We start from the raw sequence: 26,230 nt of genomic DNA, 5'->3' as shown, positions 1-26,230 counted from the left end.
ACCAATATATTTCTTTAAAAATCCATAGAGAGTTTCTCATGTTCTTGATACATGATGGAAATAATTCTGCTTTACAGAAAGATTCCATTTTGAATTTAATTCTGACAACCTGCTAAACTGACAAGAATGCAAAACGGTTTTTGAGAGTTGAGGACTGCAAAAATACTTACAGTGTAAGAACAGTAGTCTTGATTTTTTGGGAAAAAAAAAAAAAAAAAAGAGGGGAAAGTTCAAAAAAGAACGATGTAGCATCTTCTGAAGGTATCCAAAAGAATAAAACTGTGCCAAAACTGTAGCAGGAAACAGAAGAGACCATATCAAAGTAAGCTAGTGAGTTTATATGGCCTTGGGAAATGACAGGAAATACAGAAAGGTGAATATAATTGTATCTAAAGTCCCTGACAAAGAAAAACATGATGGAGTAGAAAGGAAATACAAAAGTACTTAGATTCAAATTTAGGAAGATTAAGGCAAAAACATGTTTTATTTGGCAAGAGACAAAGAAAACACTAAAGAAAAGGGGTTCTTCATACGTATGTCAGAAAACAGGAAGGAAGCTATAAAACTATTATTTAACTAGAGAGTTAAAACAAACCAACAATTGACTGTAAGACTACAGTAGGTTTTAATAATCTTCATAAAAGAGGAAAAAAAAAGGCAGTTAATTATAGCAAGCCATCTAACAAAATGAGAAAAAAACCTGGATGTTAAGGAGACTAAGGATTTCTTAAGAATCATTAGATGTATTCCTGTATTATACTACTGAAGAATTATTTGCATTCAAATCAGAGGAAGCTTTGCTTCAGAGTAGGTTAGGAACTCAGCAAAGCAAACTAAAGGGAGGGGCAGCAAGGTCTCAGAGCATGGCAGAAGAGCAAACACAGCAGCAACTTAAAAGTGAGAAAGGGAGGAGAAAGCAGGAACTAAGAATGTTACGGACCAGACACAGCAGCACTGATACTCGGAAGTGCCAAACAAACTATGTAGGGTTAAAAGCTACTTTAAATGTGTTAAGAACAGTATCTAGTTTCCTTTTTGGTATCAGCACAGTAGCCGATCACAACGAAGTCTTCGATGCAGACCCATATGACATCCGCAAAAGCGGTAACCTAGTCTTCACAAATAAACCACAGGAAGAATGAGAAAACAGCATTCTGATTGCAAAACTACCCCGAAAAATACCCGTTCAGCTAAGAGGACATTTCAAGCATCATATAGGAAACCGCAGCCATTTCTTGCATGATCCGATTTTTAGCAGTAATTACAGAGTGGCTTACCAATAACTCCACCACACTAACATACATGGTAAGTGGCATAAATCCAAGAGAAAATGTCAGTGCTTTCATAAGCAGGGTTAAAAGTAGTTTCGACATGAAAGAGAGATGGTCTAAAATCAGTGTGATTGAGCAAGGAAAAACACAGATGTAAAGCACCACTTTGAAAGGGTAACAGTGTAAGCACTACCATGAAGAAAAAGCAATCAGCTTTACAACATGACTACTGAAGAGAAGTTCCAAGGTTAACTTGCAGTAAATGAGACTTAAGATGAATATGAGGTTAAAAAAAAAACCAAACACTGCAGCAAAACTGGATAAATCCCTGTTCTTGGAAAATCCCTTTTTTAAGGAATAGGTTAGACCAGCACTTGTCAGTGATCATCTCAGTATACTTGATCCTGTCACATGTCACACCTCTGGCAGGGCTGCAGACAAATGATTGCTGGACATGGCCCACAACTGTGAGAAATGCTCAAAGCTACAATGCCATGAGGGCTGACTGAATTCCCAGTGTGGTTAAGGGAGAGTTTTGTGAGAAACAGGTGAACTCTAGAAGCAGCTCCAGGAGGGGAAGCATGAACAGCCAGCATATCTGGGTGACCGCACCAGTACTGCCAAGCACTGCTGAGATTACTGAGGGAACAGTACAAGCGCTATCAAATTTGATTATGATTTAGCAAGATTGGAATCAATGGGGAAAACTAATTAGGGATAGGGTGGTCATTTGGGAGAAGCCTGGTACAGAGGAAGGGAGGTATGAAGGTGGTAAAAAGGAAGGTGAAGAAGGAGGAAAGGGATAACAACCATAGGCAATCAGTACCTACCAGGTAGCTTTGTGCTGCTCATCACCATAGCTTTAAATGAGGGCAGCCAGAGAAGCCAGTGGTTCTGAGTCTATCACAAGAATCAAACCTGCTTCTGCTATCAGGAGAACTGGGCCTGGGAGGGAGGTTTAGGCTCTCCCCAGTCAGCAGGATAATGGCGAGGCAGTGGGACCAGCATCTTAGCATCGCCACACTGGTGCTTTTATGTCCCCAACCTTTTCCTACTAGCCTTGTGAAATTCCCTTTCACTCCTGCACTTCCACAACACTTTTGTAATGTCAAAGGAGCAGAATGCAAGTCCTACAACTTCATTAATCCTTAACACGTAAAAATAATTTCCAGTATATTTTCAAAGACAAAGTGACCTATTTCCTATCTGCCCTGGGGAATGTCACCAAGCTATGGTGCAATGGAAAAATGTAATCTGTCTTTGTCTTGGCCACTCCATAACAATTTCAGTTAAATGTCTGGATTAATACCATATTCCCTTTTGACAAGCAATAAGCCCTTTGACAGCTGGGACTTAATCTCAGCAGCCTTTGAAGGAGATGGAAGAAACAGTAAAACCATGATGTGCAAGACTCCAACATCTAAGTGAAATTACTAAAATAAAAGTTTTATGGACTCTGGATTCACCACAAACATTACTTTCAATTTTGTTTCATTTACAATATGGTTCTGGAAAAAAACAAACCCAACCTTTTCTCAAATATCTAGAACTTTAAATTGTCATATAGTTATTCACCGATTTCTTTAATTTCACTTTATGTGACTGACACTTATCTGCAATTCTGCACTGAAACTGAAGTGAGCATTCAGAAACCTTCTGGTCATCTTCAAAATAAGGGAAAAAAAATCCCAGTAAAAAGCACTCTTAACAAAGAAGTCTGAATGCTTCAGAAAAAAAAAAAAAAAAAAAAATCCTGCTATATACTTTGCATCTTAATGGAAACTCTTTGGTTCCTTGATCTGATTTCAAACATCTGTGAGTCCAGTATGCCCTAATAATATCCGTGGGAGTATCCCTAGAGCTCATGGCACTCAATGGGTGTTTTATGGCCATTGTTACATTAACTCTCTCTATAAATTATACATAACATTTGCTAGACTACATATGCAATGAAAAGGCCACGCATCTGGTAACTCAGAGAATACACTCTGTTTCTATTTGGAATTAAATAAGTGCCTCACATATTTTATACTCCCTTGATTTAATCAGTCACTGTCTAACAAATACTGCATTTCATCCTTTACTTATTGAGAAATTAATATTAATTAGCTTTTAGTATGATAATGTCTTCCATGTAAGATGATCATCCTAAAAAATAAATACTATTTTGTATCATTCAGTCAGAAAATGGAACAGTTTATTAGACAGACAGCACTGGATTCTGCACTGTCCACTGGGTTGGCAGCTATCACTGCTGAAGATGTATAGGGTCACTGAAACATGCCACATAATTCTGAAGGCCTGAAGCTGACATCTCTCAAAAAACTGAGTATAAAAATAGTATGGAAAAGTACGGAAAACTGACAGGCTACAAAGTATTTTTCATTGTAAGACTTTCCAAAGACTTTCACTAATTAGATGTACACAACTTCATGAAAATAATATACAGCTATGGATGATAGGAAAAAGCAGCATAAAGACTATACTTCAGAATCACAAAAAACAAAAGCAGCATGCAAACATACTGGAGGAGCAAATCCTTACAACTTGGCAAAACAAATCAAGATACCTAAAAATTGCCTGTACTGTGTAAAGAGAATTTTTTGGGAATGTGCAAGTAACCACATAGATCTTAATTCTGACTCAAATGTGGTTCCAGATCAGAACATACCAGGACATAACACAGCACACTTAAGGAACTATGACCCCCGACCACTACTGGACGTGGGACTGCCAGAGAAAGAAGTGTTGGAAAAAAGAATTCTTCACAAGTTCTTTTCTTACTTATCTACATACTCCTACACTGCAGGCACAGCTTCTGGCAGAGATGAGTGCAGAACACAGATTAGTCTCAGCTTCCTCTCAGGGATGCCAAGTGGTCAGTGACTTCCAGGAAGATAAAAATCACATGGCAAATACTGAAGAATGTAACTGCTATCTAGGTATATCTAAAAGCATTTCCTAGAGGGAGGGTCTGACCACACTCAGAAGAAAATTGGGTAGACATCATCTGCTCTATGACTCGTACCTCTAAAAGCTAGGCATGCAACTGGAGAGAAAGACCATGGTACCATCCAGAAAGAAACACCCCATATTCTGGACAACTTAGGAAATCAAGATAACAAGATGTATTGCAGAGCTTTCAGTGCACAGTTTATGTGCAGCTATCACAAGCACGTTAATGAAGAACACACCCTTCTACATAACAGAGTATCTAAGTGTTTGCAGATACAACCCTCCACCAGAAAGTTCACCTACAAAAAATAAAAAAATAAAAAAGGCTTGCAAGTCTGCTACTGCATCCAGCCAACAGACTGCATCCCAAATCCACCTAAGTGTTGAAGCTGCAGCCACACAGATCCTGGATCCAAATTTAGCCAACTTCCGAACCTTGGATGTCCTGTTGCAGTATTAAATCTTTCATCTTGCTTTTTACTATAAATGGTAAACAACCTTATGATGGTTTTTCCCATGCACCCCAGCTATAATTTATCAGGGCACTGCCATTTTGAACCAACTCATTGTTATCTATCCTTACCATAACAGCTTTCTTCTTTAATGGGAACTAGCTGCTGTCTGTAACCCTGGACTACAGAAGCAGGCTGCACAAGAGCTTTCACTGTTAAGTTACTGATATCAACATCTTGGTGGTTAACAAAGCAGTAAGCAACTGTAAAGCTTTCATCATAATTCTTTGCTATGTGTACAGCTTCTTAAAATTCTTCTTGCAACTCACCAAAATTTCTCTTTGTTCCTCCAGATTTTTTAAAAAGTTGGAAAACTCATGTAGTGATGCATCTGTAATATGAAACCAGAAAAACAAAAAGTAAGTTTAATCACACTGCAGGATGGCATGGCAACATATGGCCACTTTTAATCACTTCTTACCTACCTATGTATCTTTCATCATCTGTCTCTGCATCACCAATGAATTCAAATTTAAAGTCTCTCAGAGAATGGGCAAATTTTCTCTGGGCTGCTGAAAGGTCTGCAAGAAAAAAAAAAAAAAAAACAAAACAAGCACAGATTGAGATTGAAGGTTAGGAAATAATTTTAAGAACACTGGAAGATCTCCCAACCCCTAGAATAATCAACATTGACAAGAAACTCTTAACACCAGTTTGCCTAAGGACATCACAAGACAAGCAATATTGTCTAATATTCTTCTGATCTCATCTGGGAATCTGTTCCGTACGTTTCTTTATACAAGGCTGTATAGTAGAAAGCAAGTGTCATCACATGCAGTATTAGACCTATGCTTAAGCTTCTCTATACCACAATTTAGAGCACAGGCGACACAAACAGATTTGTAACTACAGAAGTTTTAAGTCACAACACCACTCAGAATAAGCTAAGCCAGTTGCCTTACTTTGCTAACCTCAATTCACTAGGATATTTACGAGCAAAAGTACACATCTTGGGGTTTTCTATGTATACATATATATATACTATATATACACTAGAATACTATGTATTCTATATATACATATATAGTTCAGCTAGCGAAACATTTATATTTAAACAAAATTTAAAAGAATTGTTGCACTGGAACTAGAAATTCCATGGAGTTAAACTATGCTTGAAGTTAAATTAAATGCACAGCATTTTTTGTATAATAATCATTTTGTAATATTCCTAAAATATTTTCTTCAACCCAATTTTTACTTACTACCATCTGACAACAGTCTTATTACTGTCTGGGTCAGAGGGCGGCACTCTTACATCCCTCAGGAAGTGATCTGACTATTATTACACACAATATCATCATTATAAACTCTTATTAAGATGTCTAAATCTGAAAATAAGCAGTGTGTACACACTTCCCTGTTCTGCTGATACATGCAGGTTGGGAGAGTCACGAGTTCCAGAAGGACAGAATGACCCAGTGGGAAAAAAAATGCATGTCCTGCTAGACTCCTACCCAGTAGTAAAGGTTTTACTCATATTTTTGTTCTTAGCCAAGGTTGAGGATAATTTTAAGTATTTAGTTAAACTATAACCTTTTTCTTACCATACACAGCTCTGAAGGGCTAACAACTCTTAAGAGCGAAGCATTTTGTTCTTTAATATTAACTGGAGCTAAAAGACTACAAACTTGGGCTTTTTTGTTGTTCTTGTTTTGTTTGATGTTGGTGGGGTTTTTTTTGTTTTGTTTTTTTCAAAGAACAACCATGCATCCTACAGATCATGTGTTTCATCATGTGTCATAATCAAGCACAACTTCTACATACAATGCTGCACTGGAAGTTGAGTTCAACCACTTAAAAGGGTAAGTCACAAATACTATATTAAGCAGCAATACACATCCTAAAATGAAAAAATGCTTTCTCTGCTTTGCCGTTCACATATTTCTTTCTTTTCACCCATTTCTCATTAGTCCTTTCCTCTCCTTCTGTGTAAAATGGCGGTGATGCCATGCTGCCAGGTACTTGTCTCCCTTTTGCAACTGCTTCTAAAGTCTGTACATGTACTCTTCAAGACATGAAGCAGCAGAATGCTGCACAAGGTTGAAGGAAGAAGGATGAGAAGGTTGAAGGGAAAGAAAAAAAGTAACAATTGCCATGGAAACATAGGTATTTTAATTCAAATGTCTTGTGGGCTAAATGGCTGTTCATGAAGCAGACAGCAAAAGATACAAGTTTTGCCAGCTGTGAAAGGCTTAAATATGGAAAATAACATGTTCCTTAAATGTTTATCTAATGTTATGCTTACTTGTGAGCCAGGTCACAACACAAGGCTGAAAATTTATGGGAAAATGAGACTGACAGTCTCTCAAAACTTATTTAATTTTCTTGAACCTGATAATCCCCTGCCAAAGCCCTATCACATGAGAGCTAGTCCCATGCTAGAGGAAGGAATTGTTTATTACATTCTCTCCCACATGTAGAGATGAAGTATTCAAATATTGCTGAGCAAGGTACATGTTAACAGAAAGCATGCAGCACCACATACACACACCTTTCCACGCATTTCTCTCCACTGAAATCTGCTAAGAGACTGGAAATTACTGCCCAAAGGCTAATTGAAGTAGGGTTGGAAGCAATGACCTTTTAACACACCAAAGGTAGATTTGAAAAGTTCCTGTACTAAAACCATGAAGACAATTTTTGCAACATCATCCACAAATGATCTCTGAAATGCTGAGGAACTGCTCCAGAAAATTTTGGAAAGCATCAGGGGGCGGGAGGAGGTTGGGGTTTAGGACATGAATGGTCTGATGAACCAAATAAAAACAAATACCTGGACACTGAACCAACACTTAGAAGGTAAGACAACAAAACAGGAAGAACTTTTCTGACAGATTTTAAGAACTTGGCACTTTCAACAAAGGTGAGAAGTCAATGGAGCAATGGAAGCTAATCATATGTTGCAAGATGTAACTGGAAAGAAAGAAACCTGACTGGGGGAAGAATAGCCATTTGGTTCAACAGAGTGCTGCTGAGATCAGAGTCTTAACTGTTGCCAAAATAGATTTTTAATCCTGTTTACTCAGCAGATGTTAACTACAAGATTCATCCTCCAATATTTATGTATCATCCACCAGTCTTGTCTTATTTAGATAAATTTACATTTAAGGTCACACACTGTTTCCATTCCCTATGTCAGAATAGCACCGGTCTAACACAAAACCAGAACCTTGCTCAGCAAAACCAGTGGTGCCCAGCTATTCACAGGAATGGAAGAGCCTCTGGTCTGCCTCCTGCTAAACTAAAAGAGGCTAAACTAAGTATTAAGTATACAATGGAGGAAAATTTTCCCCAAAGGTCAGAGCAGGAATACTGAACTCATTTTGTTATTGCACCAGAAAAATTATGAGGATGATGTCTGCGCTCAAAAAGATAATACAGCCCTGTGCTGGATTTTCTTGCCATCTGACAAACCATGGCCAAACCTGGAACGGTCTGCAGTCAAACTCTGCTGTGGGGAAACAGCGTGAAACTGCTCCAGCCTTTGCCCTGATAAATTCCACATATCCTAGAACACATACACAGACATTCACATAACTTTAAGTATTTATAAAACTCTACAAAAACAAACTAGATGCTGATGTCATCAGAAGTACTATCCTCTGCTACCTACTATGTTACAATTTAAATGCTGAGCATTGTTACTTAAGCTAGAAGTTTCGTAAGTGTTAACTTGGCTTTCTTCCATTCTGTGTCGGAAGAGCTTTATTACAGCAAAATTAGTCAGCTGGCACTGACAGGTACATCCCAATATTGTTCCGCATCAGCATTAGAGCTTGCAACACCAGTATGTGCTATATAACAGACTGTAAACATATATGGATTCCAGCTACATACATTACAGTAAGACAGTACATGAGTACAGTGTGCATCAAACAGCACAACCAGTTACACTGATTATCCAAATAATGTGGCAGCCTACTGAAAAAAAACCACAGTGAGAATTTAGGAGGCCTTAAAATAATTATTTTATTCTCTTTAATCTCCACATTCTACACAGTAACACCAAACAGAAAGGCAAAGGAAACAGTAACGGGGTTGTTGCTTGTTGAAAGCTGCTGCTATAACTTAGAGGGAGGAACAGGGCATTCAAGATCAAAGAACATCGAAGTATCAGCCAAACACTAACATTCTTTCCTGAATAATCCTGGCAAGCCCTTAAGGCAGAGTTATTTCAAAGACTCACTTTCTTAAGACAATAAAAGAAACTGAGCATCTGCTAAATATTTTGACCAAAAAAACTGAAGAGAAAGACAGGCAAATTTCCAAAGAGAGAAGGGAGGGTCATAAGGACACCAGGGCTTTTAGTTTTCTTCTTTGTTACTGTTCATATCAGTAAACTGTACTTTTTATGTTTGAATGTAACTACTTAAAAACCTCACCAGAAGAAACAGGAGCAGCCGCCAGCTCCCCCACTCTGCTCTGAAACACTTGGGTAACAAGGGCTCCTGTCAGTTCATCCTGTGCCAGATGCACAGCTGGTGCCCCACACAAATACCTCTATATTTTTCCATTTGGATTTGGAGGAAAATATTGTTATTCCTTATCTGAGTTTGAGCTGAGCCAACACAACACCATTAGTTGCTAGGTGGTGACCAGCCCTCACAACACCAGACTCCAATTGTTCTCTTCAAGATTAGTACTAACTTCACATTAGCTACGTAAACTAACACTTGCCCACGAAGCCTAGAACGCTTTTGCATGACAGAATTACCTGCTTGTAACAGCTTCTTGCATTACTGCTAATATTTTTCTACAGCAATATACAGATTCCTATACCAAGTCCCACACTTACTGTATTGTGATGACTGTCTAAGAACTGGAAATACATTCAGGGATCAGTGTTGGGACCGGTTTTGTTCAACATCTTTGTCAGTAACATAGACAGTGGGATTGAGTGCGTCCTCCGCAAGTTTGCCAATGACACCAAGATGTGTGGTTCGGTTGATACACTGGAGGGAAGGAATGCCATCCAGAGGGACCCTGACACACTTGTAAGGTGGGCTGATGCCAACCTTATGAAGTTCAACCATGACAAGTGCAAGGTCCTACACCTGGGTCAGAGAAATCCCAGGCACAGCTACAGGTTGGGCAGAGAAGAGATTCAGAGCGGCCCTGCGGAGAAGGACTTGGGGGTGCTGGTCGATGAGAAAATGAACATGAATCAGCAGCATGCGCTCGCAGCCCAGAAAGCCAGCCGTACCCTGGGCTACATCAAAAGACGCGTGACCAGCAGGTTGAAAGAGGTGATCCTGCCCCTCTACTCTGCTCTTGTGAGACCTCGCCTGGAGTATTGTGTGCAGTTCTGGGGTCCTCAACATAAAAAGGACATGGAACTGCTGGAACAAGTCCAGAGGAGGCCACGAGGATGATCAGGGGACTGGAGCACCTCCCGTATGAAGAGAGGCTGAGAAAGTTGGGGCTGTTCAGCCTGGAGAAGAGAAGGCTGCGTGGAGGCCTCATAGCAGCCTTCCAGTATCTGAAGGGGGGCTATAAGGATGCTGGGGAGGGACTCTTCATTAGGGACTGTAGTGATAGGACAAGGGGTAATGGGTTAAAACTTAAACAGGGGAAGTTTAGATTGGATATAAGGAGAAAGTTCTTTACTGTAAGGGTGGTGAGGCACTGGAATGGGTTGCCCAGGGAGGCTGCGAATGCTCCATCCCTCGTGGTGTTCAAGGCCAGGTTGGACAAAACCTTGGGTGGGATGGTTTAGTGTGAGGTGTCCCTGCCCATGGCAGGGAGGTTGAAACTAGATGAACTTTTCCAACCCTAACTATTCTATGATTCTACATTGCTATTCCCTACCCCTAACTACAAATCTTACTGACACTAACAGATACAGAATCACAGAATGGTTTGCATTCAAAAGGACTTTGAGATTGTTTAGTTCCAACCCCCTTCCCCTAGACCAGGTTGCTCAAGGCCCCGTCAAACCTGGCTTTGAACACTGTCAAGGATGAAGTGTTCACAAATTCTCTGGACAACCTATTCCAGTGCCTCACCTTCACAGTAAAGAATTTTCTTGTATCTAGCCTGAACTTCCCCTGTTTAAGTTTGAACCTATCACCCCTTCTCCTATCACTACAGTCCCTGATTAAGAGGCCCTCTCCAGCCTCTTTGTAGGCCCTCTTCATATACCGGAAGGCTGTTATGAGGTTTCCACACAACCTTCTGTTCTCGAGGTTTAACAGCCCCAGTTTTCTCCAACCTGCCTTCATATGGGAACACTCCAGTCACAGGAGCCATCCCACCATGTTTCTTTAATGCTGATAATATATCCCTGTAGATGTGCACACATCTCTAATTTCTCTTGTTTACTCCCCATACTACATTCATTTGTACAGAGGAAAATACACTCAAGGAATGACAGATTTCTAGCAGCTTCATTCAACATTGATTAAAATTGCTCTGGTATCATTCAACAACATTCTCCTCAAAAAGCCAAAAAGGTTAAAACAATACTTAGGTTTTAATACTAAGCTTGTCTTCAAGGATGTTACTACATTAAGGACTAATAAGTAGACTTCTTGATATATTTAACTCACAGCAGGCCAAGATCAGACAAGCCACACAGAGTCATGAAACAGGCAAGGACAAGCTGTGTGAGAGCCAGCCTCTCCCCTCTTCTTCCCAGCCATCAATCTCACTTTCTTGAAGTAATGAAGCAGCTTCAGAGCAAGAGTACCCAAAACAGTCTGTCCAAGAGATGCAGTATGGACTCATATGACACTTCATACAACACACCTATCACCTCAACACATACAAAAGCAATTCCCTGTTTCTCCTGTGTCCCCTTTAGCAAGGTAAACAATGAATCTAATATAATCCATGACACACAGAAAAGGATTTAATTATTACCTTAGTAAGGTGGATAAACAGTATTTATTTATCAACTTTGCAGATGCAAGCCATGTGGCAGATTCTCAAGAGCAGGGACATGTTCCAACTCCCTGAAACCAAAAAACCTTTTACTATTCATTTTTATCTGCTAAGTATATTGGGGGGTGTGGGGTGTGGGGGTGTGGAATAATCATCAGAACAGACAAAAATGACAAATAAAGCTAAAATAGTTATTCATTCCATTCCAAATAGACTTCAAAGACTACAAGGTTTCTGGACTCCTGTTTTGACAACATTAAGTTACCCATAGCAACTCATGAGTTTCTGAAAGCTTAGCAAATTCAGGTATAAGGATTAAAAATACACTCATTACTGACTTGTCAAGTTGCTCAATATCCCCCTTCGCCCCAGCATAACAAAGTGTAAGCATATTTTGATCACCCTATGCCCTTAAAACACGTAAGAAAACTCACCACCTCTTGCCATTTCAGTTAATTCAACTAGCAACACAGCATCCTGCTCCTACAGGCCCAAAAGCACCTTTCCAGCTGCAGCTCAAGAGCATCCAGCAGTTCACAGCTTCACACTCTCCACACTCCTACACTCAGGTCTCAGACAAATCTACACTAATTGTACCAAAGTTATAATGTATTTTACTATTTACTAAAAACCTTCAGAAATTTGGTGTCAACAATATTACTCTATATAGTTTACACATACGTGAAAACGCCAATGAGCGTTTAAATTTTCAACATACAATAAAAAAATAGGAACACCTAGCAAATAGCAGCAGCATTTTAGGAAATGTCTTCTGAATTTTAACATAGGGTTTTGTTTCCAAAACAAAAAAGCTTTGCATTCTTTGCATTTCAGCGTTACATAGAAAAAAGGAAATTGCAAGAATAAAATGAAAACTAAACAACCCTAAGGTAATTTATATGTAAATACAAGGAATGAATAACCACCTTAAGAACCTTAATTTCTAATGGAACTCTTCTTTTTAACTCATCACAGATAGGAATTGATTATGGTCTTCTGTTACACTAGAAGTCCAAATTTTGTCATGACTCTCCCAACTAACGGCAACAGGAAGTGAACATTTACAAGCCAAAAGAGAAAAGCATGTTTTTCTTGCCCAATCTAAGAAGAGAGAAAACTGAATATTGGGGCAGTACATTCTTCAGGACAGTGCCTCTGCTAGGAACTAACTGGGTGCATGCTAGGGTCATTAATTGTGGCATAATTACATGACAAGTAAGAACAGGCTATTTAGCCTGAACAAGCCACATGTAAATGGTACAAAGATATTCTAACCTCCTCCCCGCATCTTAAAAGAGAGAACTACCATATTTTTGCAAGATTTCCATTTCATAGACTTAGAAAGTATTTCATAGAAATACTTCATAGGTTACTTCTGTCATATTTTATGATTTTCCTTCTTTCAAATGCCTAATCCCATAGTCTAAATGCCACTATTTGCCACATCAATCAAACCAGGCAAGTTAAGAAAGCTCCCGAATTTTAACAGAGTACACTTACTTCCATAGATATGCAAAATGTTTTAGATGCGATAACCTCCAACCATTGTTTTCTCTTACAGAAAGCATGCATAAACAACAAACACACATTATATCTACCTTCTCCAGTGAAAACAGACTTCAGTCACGTCCCCACTTTCTACCCTTCAAGTAGAAGGGTACAAACTCCACATTCCCTCACATCAAGAAACAACTACTTAACATGCTCATTGCTATATAAGAAATGTCACAAAGTAGCATCTTATGCGACTATGGGCAAAGTGCCAAAACATGCTGGTATCTCCCCTCAGCTGCACCACACCTCCTTGAACTCAAGTTACTTGCCTTTTTAGCTGGGTTTTTGAAATCAGCAAGGCAACCCTACATGCTGCCAAGGGCATTTCCCTCTTTGCACCACAGACGAAACAGCACATTTAGTTTCTCAGTGGATATTAAGGCTCTCCTAGAGCATCTCTTAGCAAGAAGTGCACCCCTCTGCCAGCTCAGATGATGACTGAAACTTTCAGGTCTGCTCTTCAGAAACACAGTTACAATTCATGACACAAAAACACAAGCTGTATCCCTGACCCTACAACCCCGCCAATAAACTCACTGCTTCAGGGGGAGAAACATTCCTGCAACCACCCAGACCTAAGACCTGTATCCTACAGAGTCTGCTGAAAGATCAGGCAATCATGATGGAAGTGATTGTAGAGTGCACAAAGATAATTTTCTTCAAAGGAATCATAGCCATATTCCTGATCCTTACAATGTCCATGTCTCCAGCAACAAAATGGACCAAAAGTCTACTATAAAAGAGAAGTAGTAAATCAGAAAACAAGGACTAAGAAAACCAAATTTGCAATGCAGAAAACTATGACAGCATCCCATTAAATTCACATGGATCCCAAAGAAAAAACTAGCAGTTCTGCATTTGCTGCAAAGGTTTCACTCCATCATATTTCTCATCAAACAGCAGCAAGAGAGATACCAATGTTCTGCATATAATCTGTTCCCAAAAGAAAACCACAACAATCCAGAAGCAACAGTCTGAATACACAATATCAGAATAGTTGGTATCATCAAATGCCATCAGAGCTTTCACCAGTATAACTTTCTGCAACACCTTTGGCTCTGTAAGTAGCACAGACATGGGGCCTGTTTTCCGTAAGTGACTGAAATAGAAAACATCAAATGAAAATATTCCTTTTTAGAGATCAGGATTTTACTACTATTAATGTAGAAGTATATGGATTCAGAAGGTGAAATTACACTTCTAGTAGTGAATTTTCTAGCAGAAACTTAAAACTGACTTAAGTCTCTCATAAGACAACTCCAATTATTATGTGGAACATATAAATCCAGATGTTGTATCTGTCAATTGACATTCTTATCTAACACCACAGATTTGAAAGCCCTCCTGCATTTATTCATGGTTTCGCTTCTCATATTTATTCTGTAGGATGACTATGCTCCTGTTTCACAAACATTTATATCCTAAATGAAGCTATTGATGTCTCAAGGACAACTTGCAAACAAGCAAGGGTGTTCAGGAGCTAGCAAATCAGATGAACATACTGCTTAAGGATGAAAAACTGTGCTAGATAACTGAAAACATTCTCAACTCTGTAAAACAAATACAACAGTTACAGGAAAAAAAATGTGTTTATTGTACAGATACTTATCCAACACCAGCATTCTGAATGTTGTAATTCTGGAGTATTGTTTTCTTTCCCACACTTATTTCCCAGACAGTAACTGTAATGTTCACATAAAACAGAATATATTGTGTTGAAATATTATTTTGATTGCAACAGAAAAGACCAATTCACTGTTGAGCAGAAGCTCCGTTTTGCTACGATATTCTCCAACTCATGAGTTTTGTGGTGAGTAGCAACTCCACTTGATCAAATCTACACTGAATACGAACAAAGAAGCACTAACCTCTCACATCTCATCTTAAATGAGATTCTCTGAATTCAGAGCAATTTTCAAAGAGGACACGTCTACCTAATCTGTTCAAAATTCACTCAGGTAGTTACATCAACACAGCAGGAGGACCTGAGCCATCACAGGGACACAGAGATTTTCTCCTTCCAAGAAACAGGACTAACTTTGTTACTTGAAGCCTATTGTCTCAGGTAGCACATGTACAACTGCAGTTTCAGAGTTGAAAAAGCTGGAGGGGTAGCACAGCTCAGCCTGGATGGGAATGTCACAGCGAACATGCCAACTTCCAGGTCATTCACATGCTGCCATTCAGCATGAACATCATCTTAGAGTTAACAATAAATAGGTTCAGCAAGACTTTTTTTATTTCCACAGCAGCAAGCAAGGTGGAGCAAAAGAGGAAAAAAAAAAAAGCAAACCTCCTTTCCCCAGTTTGCAGCTAAACTGAACAGGATTTCACACACAATAAAGGCCTTTTTTTCCAGAAAGAGCTCTGCCTGCTCAGTTCCAGCCATCTGCAAGTGTTGGTGCTTTTCATAAGAAGCCAGAAGACAACTCCATAATGGGAAGTGGGCAGCCAAAACACAAGCAGAGCTGGTAGCCACCTCCCTAACAAACGACTAAAGCAAGTATTTTTATCATCTTTAAAAGCACATGCTGTTCAACTGATGGTTTGAAATATTTTATGAAGCTGTATATCAAGTCTGCAGAAACATCAACATTCAACATGAAAAGCTTTGGAAAAAAAATAAAAATAAAAGCATCATTCACAATGTTTTCCCTCTTCAAAATGGCAGATTTCTCAAAACACTGTTGCATGTGTGGAATTACTGCCTGTCTGAACATTCGCGTACATAGACAAAAACCCACACAGAGATCAAACTTTCAAGATACTGTAATTTCTCCACAATAAAACATGTCCAAACATGCACCCAGCACACATAATTAGAATGTTACGTGAAATGGCTACCGAATACTTTGTCATGGTTAAGACCATAAAAGGTTCATAAAATAGTTACATTTTTACCAGTTTGTCTGCCATGAGTCATGAAAATTAAGTTCTTCCAGTAGGCTGAGAAAGACCTTGGCTAGTACAGCTTTGTTTTCCCAAGTGCAACAGGATTCAAGTGGAAGAGGCTGGAGGAAAACACAATGAGAAACTGGACAAATGAGCAACTGAGACTTATAATCCAATAACTAATGGCCAGGTGCCCAGCTTTTGGGCTATTTGTTTATTAAAAGGTGAGAGTAGTAGCGCATTTTTTGGACAATACTTGCCAATTTAGTGCATTTATATACCAAAGAAAACCCTTAAAGGCAAATTCAAAATGCAGAAGGTAGGAATTCTGGCAAGATTTACAGTAAACTCCTTTTATGGAGGTATACTTTTGTTCACCATAGATGAGCCAGTATAAATCTTGAGCATCAAGAAGGATAGAATGACCACCACAAGCCCCTGAAGAGGTAAGAGTTCAAGAACAACTTTGCTGTAGCTAGACAAAAGTGAAATGAATCCAAGTTTTGACAAAGAAAACAGCTGGTAGCAGCTGTGGTGCAGAGAACAGCCAGTACATACATCATATGATTTCCAGAGAAAGTACAGGATAGCAGCGCAGTAGGTAGCTAAACTAAATGCTCAAAATTAAAAAAAAAAAAAAAAAAAAAAAAAAAAAAAAGGGGGGGGTGTTACTATATTTTTCCAAAACTGTTAATGGGGATTTTAGGTGTAAAGCAACACAACAGCTGTGTGTCAAAAGGAATTTTTCTGATAGCTCTATCTGGCCAAATCATATTAAAACTGAAGCTTCTAATTAGGTGAGACCAAAACCATATACATATACCACAGAATATTTCAGTGCCTGTATACTGAATACAGGACTCCTTTAAATAAATAAAAACAGCAGAAAGCACTGAAATACATGAAATGTCAAAGTAAAGGATGAAACTTAGAAATAAACTCACTGCTCTCACCATTACTTTTTTAAAGTTGTTGCTACAGGAAGCTCTGATGCTCCACCATCATTTCACCTGCCAGCTTCTCTGATTATTGCAATTTGTTAGGGCAGAAGAATAAAGTTACTGCTCATGCCATCAATAACTGCCAACAGAGCTTGCCAGGAAACATTTAACTATTCAACTATGTAGTATGTCATATGCCAAAAGAGAAACTACTCATCTCTGGTCTGGATAGTTGTGCAATATTTGAACTCAGTGTGCAAAGAAATCCTGTAATCCTTCTGACAGCTTTGGATTAGAAATTTGAGGCCAATGAATCAATTGAAGGATATTACTATGTATGGAGACACACAAACTTACTAACTGATTAGGAAAACACCTTTGACTTTAAAGTTATTGGCACACAAGCATGTGAAAGCCTCACTGCTCTGGGACTCAGTACATTTCTTCAAACTGAGTTTTCAGTCTGGAGAGCAGTGGCAATTGGTTTCTAAATCAAAGATCACTAAATGATCCCAAAACAATTCAGCAAAAGCAATTTAGGATAGTCAAGAGCAACCGCCATATCCTCATGAGAACCACAAGGCATGAAAGAAACATCTTGCAATCCCACATTGCTATACCAACATGACTTAGAAGCAAGAAGCAAAGCTGTTTTAGTCTGAAATGTGAAAGTTGCATTAGAATTCCATTTTCAAACAAAAGACTTACAGTATACAATACAGTAAGAATCTTTCCTAGATTACTTACATCCTTTATGCTTTCACACAAGAATTAGCTTAAATTTACTATCTCCATTTTAGAGAAAAGTCAAGCTGGTTTTGTTTCCAAACGAGTGGAATGTGTAACTTTTAAAATGAGTAAAAGCAACCGCCTACATAACATTTTTGGTTTTTCCATAACTTGTTTCAGCTACATTACTATGCACTCTGCATTTCTGACACAAGGTGCTCTCATGAGAGAGCAGTTTCTTGCATAAGTCAAGCAATACTACAGAAGTATTCGCAGCCTCCCTTATAAACTACTATGTATTTACTTCACCGACAGTGACTATCCTTACCACTTTGATGATATGAGGGACACTTTATATAATAGACTAGAAGTTCAATACTTGGTTTAGTAGTGTTTGAGATTCACTGACAGAACCTGAGCAAAAAAAGAGCAAGGCAGCATTTCCAAAGAGAAAGCTGCTTTATAAAACTACATTTGTATTTCATAGATTCATAGGATGGCTTGAGTTGGAAGGGACCTTAAAGCTCATCTAGTTCCAGCCCCCCTGCCCTGGGCAGGTACACCTACCACTACACTCCAAGCCCCATCCAACCTGGCTTTGAACATTGCCAGGGATAGGGAAGCCACAGCTTCTCTGGGCAACATGTATTTCGTAAGTTTCTATTACCATTTCTGGTGCTGACACATTACGAAGCTCTGGATAATTTGTTTTTAAACAGGAAGTATTGATTTTTGCTTTGCCTCTCTTCCCTGGACCCACCAACAACAGTTTATATTCAAGTACCATCTCTGCTTATCATCAGCCATAGGATGCAGAATTCTCTTGCTAGCCCAGACATAGTCAGCATACTCAGAGCTTTATCTGTGTGCGTCAGAGCAAGTGAGAAGTAGACAAAAAGGGAGCAGAAAACTAAAGCTGACCCACAATTGGCCACAAATGTTGTCGAATTAAAAATTTAAACATGGGTTCCCTTCTATAAAATGAGAAAAAAAAAAAAGAAATAAATCCATTCTACCAGTCTAATAGCCCAAATGAGGGCCTGCTTGGCCAGTGACAACCTATGTTATATACTCATTCAGGTTGAAAAAGACCTTTAAGGTCATCAAGTTGAACCACTAACCTAACACTGCCAAATCCACCACTAAACCATGTCCCTGAGCAACACATCTAAATGTTTTTTTAAATACCTCCCAGGACGGTGACTCCACTACTTTCTGAATGTTCCAATGGTCCACAACCCGTTTGGTGGAGAAATTTTTCCTATTACCCAACCTAAACCTCCCTTGGCACAACTTGAGGCCATTTCCTCTTGTCCTATTGCTCATTACTTGGGAATTGAGATCAACGCCAATCTCACTGCAACCTCCTTTCAGGTACCTGTGAGAGCCTCTCTTCTCCAGACTAAATAGCTCCGGTTCCCTCAGTCATTCCTCATAAGACTTGAGCTCTATATTCTTCACCAGCTTTGTTGTCCTTCTTTGAACATACTCCAGCACCTTAATGTCTCTCTTGTAGCGAGGGGCCCAAAGCTGAACACTAATTTGAGGTACAGCCTCATCCAGGACAAGTACAGGGGGATGATCATTTCCTTAGTCCTGCTGGCCGCACTAGTTCTCATACAAGCGAGAATACTATTGGCCTTCTTGGCCACCTGGGACCACTGTTATATGTACAATGCCCACAGAAGAATTCTAGATTTCAATGTTGTTTTCTGAAATCACTACAGTACAAATAAGGGGCGTTAAATTATTCACCAATCTGAAGGAAATGCTTTGGCTTCCACTAGTGAACATATGGTATCTGTTGAACACAGGAAGGGAGTTACACGCACATTTACACCTACATACACAGAATTGTTCTACAGAGGGGAAAAAAAAACAACCAAACCAAAACACTGTGTCCTGCACTCCAGCTGTACTGGCTTTATAGCTCAAGCTTTAGCACTCACTGGTACAAACTGTCCTGGCCGATCACAAAACTTCACATGTGCATGCCTTTCAAAACAGATTATTTATTCATACATCAAGCTTGGAAGTAAGCAGAAAACAACAAAGATGATGAAAGAAAGGAAAGTCATTAACTAACAGTCCCTCACACCAAACAAAACAAAAACTTGAAAAACAGCACCAAACCAGAAATATCGTGACAATTGTGAGCTCTGATTGCCTGACTACGCCTAAATTTTATCAGGCTGAAAGAGAAGACAAAGTAGTTGTCCTCTGTCCAAGCTTCTGCCTCGAAAAACACAAAAAAAAAGAGAAAATGTTATCAGTTAAAAATCATTATTTAGCTTACCCAACTGCCACGTGGTTGACCTCAGTTTATGCATTCAGAGTACAAATCAACAACAAAACTACTTGTTTGGCAGATATTTCACTGAAAAGGGCTCTTTTGTGAACTGTCTTAAAAATAATAGAATCATAGAATAGTTAGGGTCAGATAGGACCTTAAGATCACCTAGTTCCAACCCCCCTGCCATGGGCAGGGACACCTCACACTAAACCATGTCATGCAAGACTCCATCCACAGATTTAAACAGTTTTCTGTGGATCCCACTAAAGAGATGGTGCTTAAATACTCTCAAATCTCTGGTATGAGGCAAACGAACAATCTGGAGTGACCAAGCCTCTGTCTTTTGAAATGGAAATGGAGGTCACAAGACCGCTAATACAGAAACCACTGATCTCTGCAAAATAAAAATTCATAGGCTTTTAAGGAGAAATATGTACTCAAGTCTGTTACTAAAAAAGTTTGTGTTTATCACAGGTCTTCAGAAAAATAAACACTTAAGTTTCGAAAGCAAAGACACTGTGAGTCACAGATTCTCATGTCTCTAGAGAAAAAAGGATTAGCATGGTAAATTGATCATATACCAGGAACCTACAACCCACAAATCTAAGTATAACAGCAGTGGGCTCATGGTGTTCTGTGTACAAAACAGCCCAGCAGAAAATGCTAACCTAGTAAAGCCACACTTAAGACAAACTTCAGGACTTGAATCACAACAGCCATGCTGCAACACTCCAGTTACTGCATGCTTCAATAACGGTTTGCAGTCTCTCTATTTTAGGGAGATTTTCTTTTTTTTCCCCCTCTATTTTTAGCACATTCCTTCAAGGAGGAAGAAAATCAGATTAAAATAAACTAGTATGGTAAAAGAAGCCCCATTCTGCTTTTCTAAAGCTCTCCAATTAGCACGAGAGACAAGAATGGTCATAGAGGCAGATCAGGAGATATGTGCCTGAAAGAAGTAAGAAAGACTAGTTAACATTGCTAGAGTTACTTACAAACATCAAAAAGAACCTGATCTTATTGATGGGGGAGGAGGGGAATATTTATTCGTTTTAGTCTTCCCCTTCTCTTTGGCTTTTCCTTTAAATGGTAAGGGAGCAGGGAGGGGAAAACAAAACCCACAAATCCCACACCTGTGTCTTTCCCAATGCAATACCCATTGATTTCTCGTAAGTTTTATATTACATGGATTCCAGCTCTAAAACCAAAACCTTTAACAAATACTTATCAAAGTTCCTTATCAAAACACACAAATTAACTATGAGATGAGTCATTTGAGGAGTGAAGAGCACCATAAAATTTACCTGGGTATTAAAATTAAGCCCAGATTTCAACAGAAGCAGGAGTGGCAGAATTACTGAACAAGATAACATATGTATTTCCCTAAATCAGACCTTTCAGTCTGGCTCCTTCAGTAGCCTGTTCCTTCCCACACCTGAGGGAAGAAGGAAACCTACAACTCAGGCTAACATGAAAGAGGCACAGATTTTCCATATATTCAAAGTCATAAGCTGAAAGCAAGAGAACAAAAACAGATTGACTGCCAGTGCAGTGATTGCTCAGCTAAATCAAGTTACAGGACAGCACGGAGTTTAACTGCAGTGCAGTTATTTTCCCCCTTTTTTAAGTACCTAAGAGAGTATTAGAAAAGGTGCAATACCAGAAAGTTACTTTTCCAATGAGAAAGACATTTCTTGTCCTAGAGAACTGAAATAATGGTATTCTCCTCCTTTCCTCTCTCAGAAGGACAAAACCCAAGAGAAAGCATTGCTAGAACTCCTTGAACAAGTTCTGCAGCTGGAGAACCAGCAACCTAACACCAGGCATAAAACTGCTCCCCCAGGATTTGGTCTCCTGTTTCACCACAACCATGCCCAATCTCAGCAGATAACAGCTATCAAAGTGACAAACTGGGATGTAGAATACAAACTCGGGATTTAATCCCACCCCACCTTTCCAAGTGTCACTGTCACCTAAATGTCTTCATTTTGAATAAACACACACGTATGCACAGCTACATAGACAGTTACTCCTGGTCAAACATCATGTTACACTTTCTTTTTTTGTGTGTTTAAAACACAAAACCAAAATGAAACGTCAAAAAATGAAAAATCCACCAGGAGACTGCAAACATTTCACAGCTGCCATCCTTAACTCAAGAGAACCACCTATTAGCACACCTGAAAAGTCCATTTTTTAACCCTGAAGTACCACTACATCCTTGATCCAGCCACAACTCATGGCAGCCCCTGCACTTCAGCTGAAAAAAACCCATTCCCAAAATTCTGCTAGTATTACTCATAGGCAGCTTCAGACAGCTACCTGGAAGAATCTGTGAAGAACATTTTTTAGCTTCAGGAACAGCTTACTTTTTACTCCAGTGTGTCTGGAGCACCACCTTCATGAAAAAACTTCCAAGCTCTTGGAAGAGCAGCTATACATTGTTCTTCCAGAGCAGTAACAGAGATGCTCTGCCACATCAAGTTCAGTTCTGCAACAACAGCATGCCCAACTACTCAATGAGCATGTATCTAAAAACCAACCATAATTAGCAGAATATTGTGAAGTAGGTAACCCACAACAAGCTTCTGAAAAACTGGCAGCTGTTTTCTGATGAAAGAGAAGTACACTTTCACTTCCCCAAGCATATTTCAGATAATTCACATCTTTTTGCTATCCAAAGTGATACAGCCCAAAGGAAAGGAGTCAGGAATCTCAGTTTTGCAGCTTGTTTGTGCTGCATTGCTGCTTTGTAGTCGTGAGGCTATGCTGTCAATAAAATACCCAATAAAAACCATAAAAGTCAATAAAAAGTGCACAAAAAAAGGAGCTAGCCTCTTTTAATCTACCACAGATAGAAATAATGCAGCAAATATTGGAAATCCTGAAGAGTTCAGTGAATGTGTTAGCCAGTGATGGGTGGAAAAGATGTTTGTTGATTTCTGTAGGAAGCAGGAGCTTCTGACCTAGTCCTAATGCTGTAAATCAGAACAGCTACTGACAAATTGCCGTCCATGAACTGCTGGCAGACTGCAAAGCTAGAAATGATTTGCAGCTGGTCCTCCAAACCACAGCAAACAACCTAATGCACTGTACTGGCAACTATTCTACTATATGGTCACACCATCTAACGCTACATTTTATGTTAGGATGAAAGAGAGACACTCAAAAGTCACGCATGCTCAGCTCCCCTGAAGAAAAAAACCTTGAAATAAAAATTGCAGACAAGGTGGCAGTTCACAACTTCTTGCTTTTTTTTCTCCTCACAAAGAAAAGCTCTTTATGAATGTTGGAGAAGTTCACAACATATGTGAAAGATCCTATGGCAAATTAATACGTTTGCTTTAAAATTCCTTGTTTATCTCATTTTCTAGTCCCAGTTAGCACCAAAACATGATTACTACACTAAAAGTTCCCCAATGAATTTCTTCTTTAATTTGCTAATGTTTTGTTCATGAGCAAGCTTTATATTAAAATATAATGGGGAAGAAAACCCCATTTTAGCACATCAGCTGTGATATTCCAGATTAAATTGGATTCTTAAACAGCATTAGGCTCTACATTCTTTAGTCAAACTCAGACTACCATTTTCTACTCTGCCCATATAAACTGGTGCTTTTCTGTCATTTACAAGAACAAGACGCAATCCACACACACAATCTACCAACGCAACAAAATGAATAGCGCTTGTTCAAGGTCTAGGTTGTTCCCACCAGTTCCACTGCTCTGAGTACGCCCAGTACAAACCACTATCAAGAGTCACAGACCACAGCACCTTGGCTTCTTCATAGATTGTCTATGTACAGCACCTCTGCTTTTTTCCGGACGCTTTGCTGGGGAAAGGTTGCAGCCAGGCAGAAGAGAACCTCTTTGGCCAAGTGCGATAGTAGTCACACAAGGAGCACCTTCTGCACTCTGGGGAGGGAGATGAGAGGTGGATGACACCACTCAGCAGGGCTCAGCAGCACAGGCCAGGCCACTAATGTAGCTGTAGTACTTGCTCTTACTACTACCACGATGATTTAGGGTTACCTGCATTTTTGAAAAAATATACAAAATTGGGGCAGTATTATTTCTCACTGTCCTGCACAGATGAAGGCCTTGCTGGCAGGAAAATCTCTGTCAGGATCAGTTAGAAGCTACACCACAAAGAACATTAAGCTTTTAATGATGATTAGCTTCAGCAACTAAGGCTGCTTTACTTCAGAATTGCGCTTTCAGCCAGGATTCACACTTGATAAAGCTTTAGAGCAGTATGCCTACCCTAGGTTTGTGATTCTCCAACTGCAGTCCACTGGAACTTCAGTGACCTGCGAAACTTTAGGTGAGGTTCACTGTGACTCCATAAAATTATAAGCTTCCCTACATTTCTATCCAAAAGACGAAGGCCCGTGTGAAATTATGAGGGTTGACACCAGCCAAAAAAGAGGGGAGGGAGTAGCCGCATGTGGTACAAACTCCATGGAACAGAGCATGTGCAGCAGACCTTTAAGCACGACTTCATTTTATCTTATGACAGAGGTGTTTTACAATGCCATTTCAAGAACAGGAGAGTCCAACTAAGAAATGCGAAAACCCCTGTTCTACACAGATTCGCTGACTCCTATTTACCTTTGCTCTTACTTGTGTTGACTGACAGCAAGACGAGGAAATAGATAACTGCTGGAGACCAAGTATTGAGGAAATTTGCTGATCAATAATAAAACTCTCCATACCAGTATTACAACTCCAGCTGTCCAGAAACAATAGATCATTTCATTAAGCACTCTAGAGCATGGAGATGAGTTATACTTCATGTCACTATCACAGTATTATACTTTAGTCATAAACACACAGCCCAACAAAGTGCTCGTGGGCTAAGAAACTGAAATTTTTTCATTTTCTTTTGGTTACACTGGAAAGTTCCACCTAAACATCATCCAAACATAAGGAAAACTACTCACATAATACATTTGGAGAGATACTGCATATAAGCATTGCACTGAACAGCATCTTTAACTACATCTGCACCACAGAACATGAAAGAACATGTAGCTCCTCCCCTTCCTCCACCAATTCATTCAGGTGAAAGCAGGCTAGCAGCTCTGAAGAGCAGCACACAGAAGTCCAGCCAGCTCCCTTACTTCCACATTATGAAGTAACATAAAACAGATCTCCCTTTGCAAAGCCAGCTTCCACTTCAGAACCAAACACTGATGACCTGTACTTTCATTAACAGCTGTCTTGTTGATCCTGGAGCATTTGACACATTCGAAAGCCAGAACAAAGTTCAAACCAGGATGATAACCCCTGCACATGTGACTGCTGAGTATTTGAACTGGTGAAAGGCCTATACACAGGAAGAGAACCTCTCTGCCCCAGTTCACCAAGAATTTCCAAGAGTAGAACACAGAATTCACTTTTCAAAATGTACAACTGCAAGAAATACATGCACAAAAGCTGTTACTCTGTCCACAAATCAATATTTCATAAGCTATCTCTAAAAATCTTTGTATCAAGTACTCCCATCCCCACTAGTAATGTTCCAAGATGACATATTCAAAGAGATTCAAAATAAACACAAACATCCATCCCTGGTGGTGTTTTAGGCCAGGCTGGACAGAGCCTTGGGTGACTTGGTTTAGCTCGAGGTGTCCCTGCCCATGGCAGGGGGGTAGGAACTAGATGATCTTGAGGTCCTTTCCAACCCTAACTATTCTATGATTTTTCTTTCTTTAAACACTGAGAACTGAGACACTGGGACATAGAACGGAGAGAGAACCAAGACCCTGTGACATGAAGCATGTACAAGTAGCTTATTTCCAAGAAAGACTACCGGAAACAGTGAGTTGGTAATTTATGGAAAACATCATGTTCAGCAGACACACCTAAAATCCCTTGCCAATGAACAGCACTAACTTTATTTCAGCTAATGCCCTCGTGTGCAAATATAATGCTACAACTAAACATGGGATCAAGAAGCAAACTGCCACCCACAGGAACAGGCCTGCCAAGGAATTGCACCGCACATGGAGGAAGTGACCCACTGGCTGCATTCTTTTAAAAGCACAAGAGCAGACTGATGCAGAGGTACTGCAGGGAAAACTGGATTCAAACATGAAACAAACTTTTAACCTACAGCAGGTTAGACAAGTTATGAAGCCACAGCAAGACATACACAGAGGATGACTCTGATGACATCACAGCGGCTCAGCTGCTGGT

The 26,230-nt window shown here is 39.5% G+C and overlaps 1 protein-coding gene across 2 annotated transcripts in view; it reads right to left on the bottom strand.

Moving 5' to 3' along the window:
• ARHGAP10 (Rho GTPase activating protein 10) overlaps positions 1-26,230 on the bottom strand; it is a 154,392-nt gene that overhangs the window by 105,640 nt on the left and 22,522 nt on the right. For both annotated transcript variants that reach the window (XM_065688430.1, XM_065688436.1), the window contains exons 2-3: positions 5,164-5,259; positions 5,008-5,069 (exon numbers count right to left, since the gene is read on the bottom strand). In XM_065688430.1, coding sequence (XP_065544502.1) covers positions 5,008-5,069; positions 5,164-5,259 — 158 coding nt within the window. The remainder of the gene's footprint in view (positions 1-5,007; positions 5,070-5,163; positions 5,260-26,230) is intronic.

Source organism: Lathamus discolor, chromosome 1 (genome assembly GCF_037157495.1).
Source record: "Lathamus discolor isolate bLatDis1 chromosome 1, bLatDis1.hap1, whole genome shotgun sequence".
Lineage (NCBI taxonomy): Eukaryota > Metazoa > Chordata > Aves > Psittaciformes > Psittacidae > Lathamus > Lathamus discolor.
This window is presented reverse-complemented; position numbering and strand designations above follow the sequence as displayed.